General features: G+C 25.9%; 1 protein-coding gene across 2 annotated transcripts in view; it reads right to left on the bottom strand.

Moving 5' to 3' along the window:
* Positions 1-8,817: 8,817 nt before the first annotated feature.
* Positions 8,818-12,183, bottom strand: part of LOC106686911 (uncharacterized) — a 110,054-nt gene continuing 106,688 nt past the window's right edge. Inside the window, exon 9 of one of the 2 annotated variants that reach the window (XM_014430511.3) lies at positions 8,818-11,262. In XM_014430511.3, the coding sequence (XP_014285997.1) occupies positions 11,132-11,262 (131 nt within the window). In that variant the 3' untranslated portion in view covers positions 8,818-11,131. The remainder of the gene's footprint in view (positions 11,263-12,183) is intronic. The other variant, XM_014430513.3, reaches the window with a different exon arrangement.

Consider the following 12,183-nt stretch of genomic DNA (forward strand, 5'->3'; position numbering starts at 1 on the left):
GTTTGTTTATTGCTGATGTACTCCTCAGTAGTAATTTTTCTGAAAATAATTTATTTTAACCAAACTATGTTGATAAATACAATTTTTCTTATTGAGGAAAATACTTATCTTTGATGTTATCCATTGATTATTAATATATCTCATCAAGTTAATTAGATTAGGAACATTTTTCTGAAATCTGAATGGCTTGATTTGTCTAAATACTATTCTTTGGATTAGCTAAAAATTTTTATCTTCTTTAATATTCAACAGTACTTAATGAAACATTTATTATATCTTTATTTTTATATATTTGCTAATTTATTTTCATACATTATGTAAATAGTTATATAAGATAATGGACCATAAAATAATTGATTTTTATGGTATAGCTTGTTTTATACCAAAAAGATGGTTGGGAAACCATATTGGCATGCTGAAGAATGTATTAATAGGATATTTTAAAAAATATTTCCTCATAAATGTCGAAATTGAGGCTTGTAATATATTATTCTTGTTTATCAAATCCAAATCGTGTTGATAAATACAATTTTTTTTATTTATGAAAATACTTATCTTTGATGTTATCATTTGTTAATTATCTTTTTATTTCTGTTTTCAGAAATATGAAAAATTACATTTATTGTGGTCGTTTTATGTTTTGTAGTTACTTTTAATTTTTTTTTTGTCTCACCAAAAAAATAAAAACGATGAAAATAAAAAGCTGTTAAACATTGATTTTTGTTTTAAAAAAAGTAAAATAATATCATTCTTTAATATATATATAAAATAGAACAGCTTTATATATATATATATATGTATTAAATGAAAATCTTTGAATGATCAATTTATTTTATTTTACTCATTTTTATTGGTTATTATACAATTATGGAGCCCAAGTTTTTTTAGAATTGAGTCTCTTCTACGATGATTCATAATTAAAATAAAAATGTATTAATATATAATAGTTGGGTAGAAAACATTTTTTTTTTTTTGTTTTTTTAAATCACCAATACTAGTTCTTAGATTATTTTTTTTTGTGTTTATATGTATATTGTTTTTATAATTTATTGCTAATGTTAACTATATTAAAGGAATAATATAAATATACTTACATACACCAAAAAGAACAAAACGTTAGGGATTTATTATATTGATAAAGATGAAAAACAATTTGAAATATTTATATATCATTGTTATTTTATTAAAAAATAAAAATGAAATTATGTAATTTTTTCTTACCTTTGTTGCCAAATGTATTAAATTTTATGTTTAACAAGGTTATATAACTTCAGAACAGTTTTTCGAAGGTTACTTTTTTTGAGAGACAGTTATATTTGAAATATTTATTTATCCTTATTATATTAATACTAGAGCATAATGCTTAAAATCCAATCTTCAAAACAAATAACTGCAAATACTTTTAAAAATTAGTTTATACCAGAGATGGGGAAAAATTAGCCAAGTTGAAACTAATAGCTAAAGTTGCCATGGATACAATATTTATTTATCAATGATCCATTCATAAAGGGTCGTATCCATGGCAACTTTAGCTATTAGTTTCAACTTAGCTAAGCCCATCTCTAGTTCTTCAACTTTTAATATGGAAAAGCATTTCTGGTGGTCATAAAATTCTTACTAATTAACTAATCAATTAAAGTAACAAATTGCATTTTTTTTTTTGTTAGATTGCTGATTGACTGTGTGTATTAATAAATGGAATATGGTCTGGGTACAGTCAAATTAAAATCAAATTATAATATCTATTTTTATTTAAGCCAACGTTTTTTCCTGTCATGTCTTTTATTCTGACTTTATTTCCTAAATTCTCACCCCATACTTAATTTAATTATATTTTATATTTACTATCTTTCCTTTTTTCTTTTATATTTATATATCTTATTTTTAATTTATATTCATATGTTACCAGCTTAAGTATACTTACATTAATTTTATCATTTATATTTATTGTATCCCATTATTTTAACTTTATTTCTTCTGTTTTTTATCCATGTACATTTACATTTTTTTTTGTTTATTAAATATTTCTTATCCCCTTTTATTCTTCCCCCCTTTTACATTATCATTATATTATTTATTGTTTTCTAATTTTAACATTTTCTTTATTTTATCCACTGTTCACTTTAAAATCATTTTCAAATGTGACTTACTTAACTGCCATCCCCACTCATTCCAATACAAATGTTTCACTCTGACTTTTACTTCTGTCAGAAGTTATGAATTATGTCTCGTTCATTTTCTTCTTTTTTTTAAATTTTATTCTTATCCCTTTTCATCTCTTAGTTTGTACTTTCTTTTATATTTTTTCTTTTTATCTGTAACTATTTCCATTGTCATTTATTGCTTATAACCTTTTATTTTTCTTATTTAATTTTTACATTTCATTGTATACCCTTGTAATTTTCCATTTACTTTTTTACTTGCGTTAAGTGTTTGTATCTTTTTTAGCCCTGACGAAACCCTGCAACGTGGGGCGAAACGTTGGCTCAAATAAAAATAGCTATTACTATTTGAGTTTAATTTGACTGCACCCGGACCATATTCCATTTATGCATATTTTTTTATTTATAACTTCTAAATGGTGCATCCTAACATAAAAAAAAAAATTATAGAGAATTAAATTTTTTATGAAATGAACTCCATAACTTAATAATTGCCAAGTGGTACAGTCATAAACCACCTAAATGCTCTGGCTGTTCCTATGGTTCGAATTGCTGGTCTTAAGTGCTATCAAGGTTATAAGTAATCAGCAGGTGGTTTATGATTATTATAATTTACTGAATTATTGTTATAGTTATTCATTTAATACTATTTAATTTTTTATACTATAACCATTTCACTAATACAAATTGTTTTGGAGTGATAGGCAAAATTCAATATTTTATTCAATTAATTATTATGAGGTGTTTATAGTTGACCATAAATTAATATGAGAAGATGGTCGGGAGGAGGGGGGTCAGCAAAAAATACACAAATAAACAAAAACTAATTTTTTTGCACCAATGTTTCGACCTGAATTCAGGCCTTTCATAGGACTGAAAAAACAAAAAAGAGATAAACATAACTTAGAGAAATATAAAAATAAAAGTAAAATAATAAATTAACAAACTTGGAAATATACATTACAGTAAATTAATTAGATAGTAGTTGATTAATAACAATAGAAGATGAAATATATAATATTATAGAGGCAAGAATTATACAAAATAAATGATAAAAAAATTTAAAAACAAAAATTGTTCAAGAAATAAACATAATGGAATGTATAAAAGAAAAATTAAATATATGATACTATTAGCAAGAAAGAAAAAATATGTTATAATGAATAAAAGATGCACACCAATATAGATGAGTAAAAAAAAAGATAAGCTGAAATAAATATAGTCTCTGGAAAAAAAGTAAGTAAGAAGGAACAAGAGAGAAGAGAAATGGAGAATGGAAAACAAAGAAAGAAAGAAATGTTAGAAACGAAAGGTAGACTTACATGCTCTAGCAAAGGTTTTATTTGGAGGGATTGCATCATGACTTAACCGACATAGAGCGAGCAAAAATACGTTAAATCAAATTGAAACAGTAATGGTTACGTTTATTTTTATGTTTCTCTGAGTTACGGTTGTTATCTCTTTTTTTGTTTTAGTCCTGATGGAGGCCTGAAAGTCAGGTCGAAACGTCGGCACAAATGGATAAGATTTTGTTTATTTTGTATTTTTTGCTCACCGCACCCCCGACCTTCTTCTTCTCTTATTAAATTAATTAGTTTTCTGTATAAATGCAAGTATCCCTAAAAATGTTTGTCAGCGTTATATGCGGAAGAAATCAATTTTTTTTTAAATTGGCAGATGTATGTTTTATGACCTGAGTTTTCTGCATTGGGGTTTTGGAATATATCAACAAAGAAAAAAAATTCTACTAACTTTTCTTACCTTTTTTTTCTTATAAATGTTTATTTTCATTTTGACTTCATTAATGATATACTAATTATTCATGCTACTTATTAAATATTATTTTTAACCTTGGTGTACAGTTTTAAAATAATTATGTCCATTTCATCTCGAACTGAGTTGCTCTTCAGAATCTGTTTGTATCAATTTGACTTAGTTACAATTCATGTAAGGTTTTAAAATGTATGTTTTATCAGGAGTTGTTATGGTTATCTGAAATGATCATATAAGTAAATAGTAATAGCTTTCGGAACTTTGTATCGAAGGAATCATTTTGAATTTCGATTATTTCTGTCATATTTAATTACTTAAAATATGAAATGTGTTCAAAAATATTTTTACTGGAAATGAATTTTATTAAAATTTAATTAACTATATTTGGTTCCTTTCTAGAAACAATTTATAAATATTTTGGTAATCGGTTAGAATATGTAATTAAACATTCTTTGAGTTAGTATATCTTAAAAAAAAAAAAATGGGACAAAAAAAAATAAACCTATTAATTTAAAACATTTAATAATGATTTCAGTGCTTTGAAAGTTAAAATGTTTATATATATTCTTTCAGATCTGTCAACCATCTCACTGTGTTGGTATACTTATTTTTTTCTTTATTATTTATTTATAACAATGAAATACTTATTTACATTATTATAACCTAAGTACAGTGAATGTACATTATTGGTATTTATATGTTTATAAACATTTAGAATATGCATAAATAATAAATATAAAACTTAAACTATGCTAAGTTTCTTTCTTTAAATTAACATAAATCACACTTTTTCTCTATAACATTGCAAGTAACTGTAATTTATTGCACTTTTACATTTAATAAAATCAACCAATAGAGTGGCATTCTCCTTTACAGTAAACTACAGTTCTATTCTACAAATTAAAAATAAATTCTAATAAAAAAATCTCTTTGGCTATATTTCATAATAATAGAGTATTCTATAAAGTTTTACTTAAACGAAAAATTCTACTTTATGTAGGGTACTTACACTAAAATAAGGGTTTTAGGTGCATCTTAACAAGTGATCTATTGACATCTATATATTATTGCAGCTGTTTTTAAAATGTTTTTTTTTTTTTTACATTTATTCATTTTCTAAGGTGGTTTCTAAAATGATATACATGTTCTTATGAGATTGAAATTTCAGAGATGAATATCAAGTTTTTGTTTAAAAAAATAGATAATAAATATTGTAGTTAATCCACTATGTTTAATAGGAAACCTTTAAAGTCAAATTAATTAAGATTTCTCGCAATATTTAATGGAATGCTATAAAGACAGGGCATCTATAACGGACTTAGCGTAACAAAATAATTGATTTATATGAGAAGATGGTCGGGGGTGCGGTGACCAAAAAATACACAAATAAACAAAAACTTATTTATTTGTGCTGACGTCTCAACCTGAATTTCTGGACTAAAAACAAAACAAAAAAGATATAATAACCATAACTCAGACAAAATTCCGAGTTAAACAATAAATAAACAAACTTGGAAATATACGTAACAATAAATTAAGTAGATAGTAGTTTATTGATAACAATAGAAGATGAAATATAATATTATAGAAGTAAGAATTACACCAAATAAATAATAACAAAAATTAAAAAGCAAAATGTGTTCAAGAAATAATATACTGTATTTATTTTGTATAATCCTTACGTCTATACGTATTTCATCCTATATTGTTATCAATCAACTACTGTCTATTTCTATTGGTGTCAATCAACCACTATCTATTTAATTTATTGTTATGTAAATTTTCTAAGTTTATTTATTCATTACTTTCCTTTTCGATGTTTTATTGGGCTGCCAGAAACCTTATGGCAGAAGAGCCATGACCCTGTGGTGTAAAGAAAAAAACTTTATTTTATTTTTTATGTTTCTCTGAATTATGGTTGTTATCTCTTTTTTTTTTCAGCTCTGAAATTCAGGTCGTAATGTCGGCAGAAATAAATGTTTTTTTTTATTTAAATATTTTTTGCTGACCGCACTCCAATCCCCAACAGTCTTGTCATAATAATCTACAATCAACTACAAACACTTCGAAATTGATGTGTGCTTGAAAAGTAAGCTAAATGCTATTGCTAACAACCTAAAAGGCCTGAATGCCACAAAAATTCAACCGTAATGATTGTCACATTTAGGCCACTTTTTATATTGTTGCTAATGGCATTTTAGATTTAGTTAGCTTCTCATAGAAAAATTTAGGTTTTTTTTTTTTTTTTTGGCACTTATCCCACTATTAATGCCCAGTCTTCAATTTAATATTTTATATGGTTATTCCAGTACTAAATCTGATTAAAGGATTCATCCTACACTACCAGGTTAATAATATCTCAAGTCATAATCAACAGTATTAATTCCAACTCAGTGAACCTCAATAGTTTTAAATTAACAAGAACTGCCTTTTCTGAAAGATTTAAAAGGAATGCCTGAAGAATGAATAACAAGGGAGTTACTATTGGTAAATAGATAATAGAAGAGGACAAGATAGACCAAACAAAACTGAGGTTAAATGAAGGAAGGAGGAATGAAGGAAGATCCGTTGATGGGATACAGACCAAGAGAGGCATAAGCCCTTGACACAGTAATCTGGTAGGACATCACAAAAAATTTAGGTTAAGGAAACCCAATATGTGAGTTGAAAATCCTAAATAAAAAAAATTTTCTTTAAGAATAATAAATAAAAATACAGTAAATAAATAGAACTAAAGAACAGTTGATTTTTAAATGACTTTTTGGTTAAAAATCTCATTTTAATTATCACAAGTAATATATATTAGTAGTTATTAGTCAGTATAGCAATGTTTATTATATTAAAATTTATTTGAATAATATGCATTGGAAGATTGATGGTTGACTGTATGTAATAGAAAAGGAAGATGGTCCGGGTACGCCCAATTAAAAAATCAAATAGTGATCAAATTATTTAGATTGAGCTAACGTTTCATCCCATGTTGCAGGGCTTCATCAGGGCTAAAAAAAGATACAAACACTTAAGTAATGTAAACATGAATGAGGAAAGTAAATGAAAAACTAAAAAAATGGATATAATATAAAATAATTTTTAATCTTATATAGTTTTTATATTTCATTGTACATCTACTTAATTTTTCATTTACTTTTCTCATTTATGTTTACATCACTTAAGCGGTTGTATCTTTTTTAGCCCTGATGAAGCCTTGCAATGTGGGGCGAAACGTTGGCTCAATTTAATAGTTTGATCACTATTTGAGTTTTTAATTGGCCGCACCTGAACCATCTTCCTTTTCTAATATATTAATTATTTCTGTTAATATATAATCTTTTCACTTTCTTTTACTGTTTAAATAAAACAATATGTATCCAATTTAAGTCTCAAAAGACTCTTTATTTCTTCAAAAGGCTAATGTTTCGGCCAATTCGGCAATCCTCAAGAACAATTTTAAATACAAATTTACAACTCGCATCAATAATTTAAAAACTTTTTGCAATCTATTCTGCAAAGGTTATATAATTCAGTCAAATTACCCTATTTTGTCACTTTTCACATTAAATTTTAAAACTTTTAATTACAAAGCAATCAGTTGTGATAAGAAAGTGATAATAGTGTTAAGTTTATTTGTTTTTAAAAATTTATATTCAATATGTAGAGTGAAAAAATAGGCTATTTTGACTGAAATTAATAACCTGGGGCAGAATGGCCTGCACAAAGTTTTTTAATTATTGGTGTAAGTTGTAAATTTGTATTTAAGATTTTCCTTGAAGATGGCCGAATTTGCTGAAATCTTGGACTTTAGAAGATATAAAGAATGTTTTGAGACTTAAATTGGATACAAATTTTTTTATTTATTTTGGAAACTATCAATAAGGTTTATAAATAATAAGGTATTTAAATAATCATTTAGCTCTTTAAGATTAGAAAGTTGCAGTCCAAAACCTCCAGGAGAACAAGCAAGGGACTAAATGTTTTTCCTTTAACGAGTTTTGATAGACTGGATATGAATCTGTAATCTCGTAAACCCATCAAATACTCAAGGAATTATAATTTCTTTTAGACTTTGTACCCAGATCTATAACTAATTCTGTGAATAAATCTAATCAGAATGAAAACAAATCAAATACTTCAACGCAGTTAAAACCCAACTGGGTTTTCAAACGGTAGTCAGTGGAATAGCTCGAAGTGATTTGTAACAATTTTGATGTGTTTAATAACTTTTGTAAAATGTAAATTAGGACCTAACATGCTTTTTAAAGTAAATAATTTTCCTCTACATTAGCAGAAAGGATTAAAGATAACAATGAAAATCATTTAAAGAAAACAAAGACATTTTAACTAACAGCTGCACAGTGTTCTATCAGTACTAACGTTAACCTATTTAATATTTATGACAATGAAACTACTCTAACATTTCTATTTTATAAATTCACTACTGCTAAAAATAAATATCTCCAGTAAAAAACAACTTAGGTGTTTTAAAGTGTTGAAAAACCACGGATATAAATTTTAAAATTAAACCAAAAAGTAATAGACCAAATAAAATGAAATAATCCAATCAAGTGTATTGTAAAAATATGAAATTTCTTTAGGTAAAAATATATGTGCACAAGTAAAAATGTATAAATATTTTCCCATGAAAATATATAATTGTTTTTTCACAAATACTTGTATTCTTAAAGTGTGTATAAATAAAAAATCTTAAGACAATAATTTAATAATGTAGATCATTTTTTTAAAAATAGAAATACTAAATAATGTGAACTTTTAACATGAAAAATTCATTGAAATTTATATTCAATGATTCCGTATTTTTAGACAATTATACATAGTAGTTTCTATATTTTCTATAGAATCTTAATTTGCAATTTTCAATCGCATAATAAATCAAAAATACATAAAAATCAATAAATTTTTAACATAGCTAGATAATTAAATACTCTAGCAAAATAAATAAATTCACTTAAGATATAACAATTATGGTAATATTTACGTATTTTTTATATTACGTATCAAAATACTTAATTAATGTTTTATAAAGTTTAATTTTTTACCATTATAATTTATAATAACGAAAGCATATTTAATTTTTTCATGATTAAATTTAATCATGCAATATTTTTATTTTTATTAATCCAGTACAGAACAACATAAATAAACACAACAACATTTATTTATTTTATGCCGACATTTCGACCTGAGTTTCAGATCTTCATCAGGGCTATAGACCAAAAGAGATAACATTTAGTGAAACATAAATATTTTTATCTCTTTTGTTCTATAGCCCTTATGAAGACCTGAAACTCAGGTCAAAACATCGGCGTAAAATAAATAAATATTGTTTTGTTTATTTATGTTGTTCTTTTCTGACCCCACCTCCAAGATTTGAACTATTTATTTTCAAATAATTAATACGTATTCGTTAATAACAACTGTTTGTTTTATTATATAATGCTTAAAAGCTAGCACACACAATTCAAACTAATAGTGCTGCTCCTAGTCGATGGAAACCTTTTTAACTCTATTATACATTTAAAATAGTTATAGCTATAACTAAATGTGGATAAAATTAAATAATAATGCTTCATTAATTATATTGAATTGAAGCAAGAATGAGAAATTCAAGAGTATAATTTAAACTATAAGTTAATTCATTTGAAAAAAATGACCAGAGGGTGCAGTCAATAGAGTAGTAAAAAACACAAATAAATGAAACTTATTTTATTTGTGCCAAAATTTTGGCCTTCATCAGGGCTAAAAACAAAGCAAGATCCCAATTACATTTAATGAAAAGAAAAAATAGTATTTTTAGAGTAATTAAAAAGATAAAAAATAATATTATAAGAAAGTAATATATTATAGTAAGAATCTCTACAAAAAGATAACAAATATTGAGAATATTTGAAAATTTAAAAAAAATGTATATATTAAAAATCAAACAATGCTTTCCGTGAATAATGAAAAAAATTGAAATTAATATGATGAGAACTTTTTTTTCATTATTCCTAGAGAGCATTGTTTGATTTTTAATACATATATTGATATTTAATGTTCTAATTTTCTTAATGTTTATGATATTTTTGTACGAATTCTTACTTTTACAATATTATATACTACCTTCTTATTATTCGTTTTCTTCTTGCTTTCTTTTTATACTGTTTTTTTTTTACCCACTATATTATGGTTGTTGTTTTGTTTTTAGCCCTAAAATGTAAATCGAAATGTCAACACAAATATAATAAGTTTTACTTATTTTTGTTCTTTACTGCTCCTCTGACAGAACCTCCTCTCGAACCATTTCAAATTGAATCTACATTCAACAATAAACACAACCTTATAAGTTGCTTCATATGAATATTAGATAAAAAATAACTTTTTAAGATTTTTTTTTTTTTAGATTAATGTAATTTTTCATAATATCCATTAAAATTTTACAGTAACTTTATTGAGACTCATAAACTTTAATTTAATATTTAAGTGTTTGATTATCGTTCATTAATGGGTATATAAATGGTAAGAATAATTTTCCCTTGTTGTCTATTTGAGGATTCTATTTATTTAGTTTATAAATAACTCTATCCTATCAAATTTATTCCAAGTATTGAATCATATATGATAAATATTTGTAGAAGGCTGCCAATACTGTTGTGAAACCTTCTTATAATTCAATTATGTTTATGATTGTTATATGTGCTGTATCATATTGTTAATGATAAAATATATTTTGTTGTCGAAGTTAGTAACTTTTACTATTAACCAATAAATCTACATGACCCCTACTTATTCAGTTCCAACTTCCTCACTATCTCATATATATTTGGTTCACATTATTTAGAAATTCCATTTTAAATTACAAATTTCAATAAAAAACAATTTATAAAATAAAATATTTTAAAAAGAAAAGAACAATATTTTCAGCTCTTATAAAAACAAAAACTAATTAATTAAATAATCAGTTCCTTCATTACACAACCTATTCATATCATATCCACGAAGCCAATCAATATTGTTCCACTTACAGTCTTATGAGTATTTATGAGTAACATAAAATCAACATTAAAAATGTTTTCAAAATGTCTCATGTTTTAACAGCACTTTCAACAATAAAATATACATACATAAGCTCCCTATACATAATATATAAATTATGTAACCGCTAACTTTCATGTACTGTACATAATTGCTATTTACAAGATTTAGCAATGACTAGATGCCTCTGCAAGCCGTAACCTGTCGATTTGCTCTTGAGTTTCCCTAACTCTGGCTTCGACCTGGAGTCTCTCTTTTCGCAGTTGCGCTACCTTCTCCTTTAGTGATGTGTTTTCATCTAAAGAATTAGAATGAATGAATGAAAAAATAATTTTATCCTGGGATAAATGTCCCTTAAGAATAAATACACGGTTCTCACACTTAGATTAATTGTCTAGCAACTATCTAGAAAGTTTCAGTATACATGTTGAAATTACATAAAAAACTTAGGTTATATTATAGTTTATAATAGTTATCAATAATGATGTTTGGAATAAGTAAATGTATTATGGATAAAAGTAATCAATTGGAGGTTTAGTTATGAAGTAGGTCAAGGAATAGGTGTTGCTTAAAGGAAAGAATGGATGAGGATTAGCGAATGGAGACGGGAAGATAATTCTAGGAGGTTGAACATATGATGAAGGATTTGCTAAAGGAGGCGGTTCTATAGGAGGGCATATATAAATTGATCAGTTGAGATCTGATGTTTAGTGAATGGATGGATGATTGTAGAATGAGGAGATCAAGGATATAGATAGGTTTTTAATTTATTTTATATCTTTATTGAAATTTACAATTGTACATTTATATACCTACATCCAGTAAATTTGATTTTAGTTTATAATGGAAAGATACAGGCGTGTAGAGAAATTACCCATTGATAGCACTCTAATGAAGTTTTTATATTAGCAGATCTCGTGGCCATCTTCTTTTCAGGTGCCTCGTAGGATTGCAAGGAATGGAAGAGGAAACAAGGTTAGAAACTAGTGGGTTTGGGTGGTTAGGGAGTTTATAATGGAAGGAATGGTATCTGGTAACGGATGGAGGTCAATAAAGGTACTAAAATAGTAGAAAGAAACTATTTATTGTTAACCAACATTTCGCCACACGTTGCAGGGCTTCATCAGGGCTTTCAGACTGCGGGTCAATGCAAAAGTGACCCCTTCTTACTTTCGCATTGACCTGCAGTCTGAAATCCCAGCATTGTGGGGTGAAACGT

Source organism: Halyomorpha halys, unplaced genomic scaffold (assembly GCF_000696795.3).
Source record: "Halyomorpha halys isolate HHAL.00 unplaced genomic scaffold, Hhal_1.1 Scaffold897.1, whole genome shotgun sequence".
In the NCBI taxonomy this organism is placed as follows: Eukaryota; Metazoa; Arthropoda; class Insecta; order Hemiptera; family Pentatomidae; genus Halyomorpha; species Halyomorpha halys.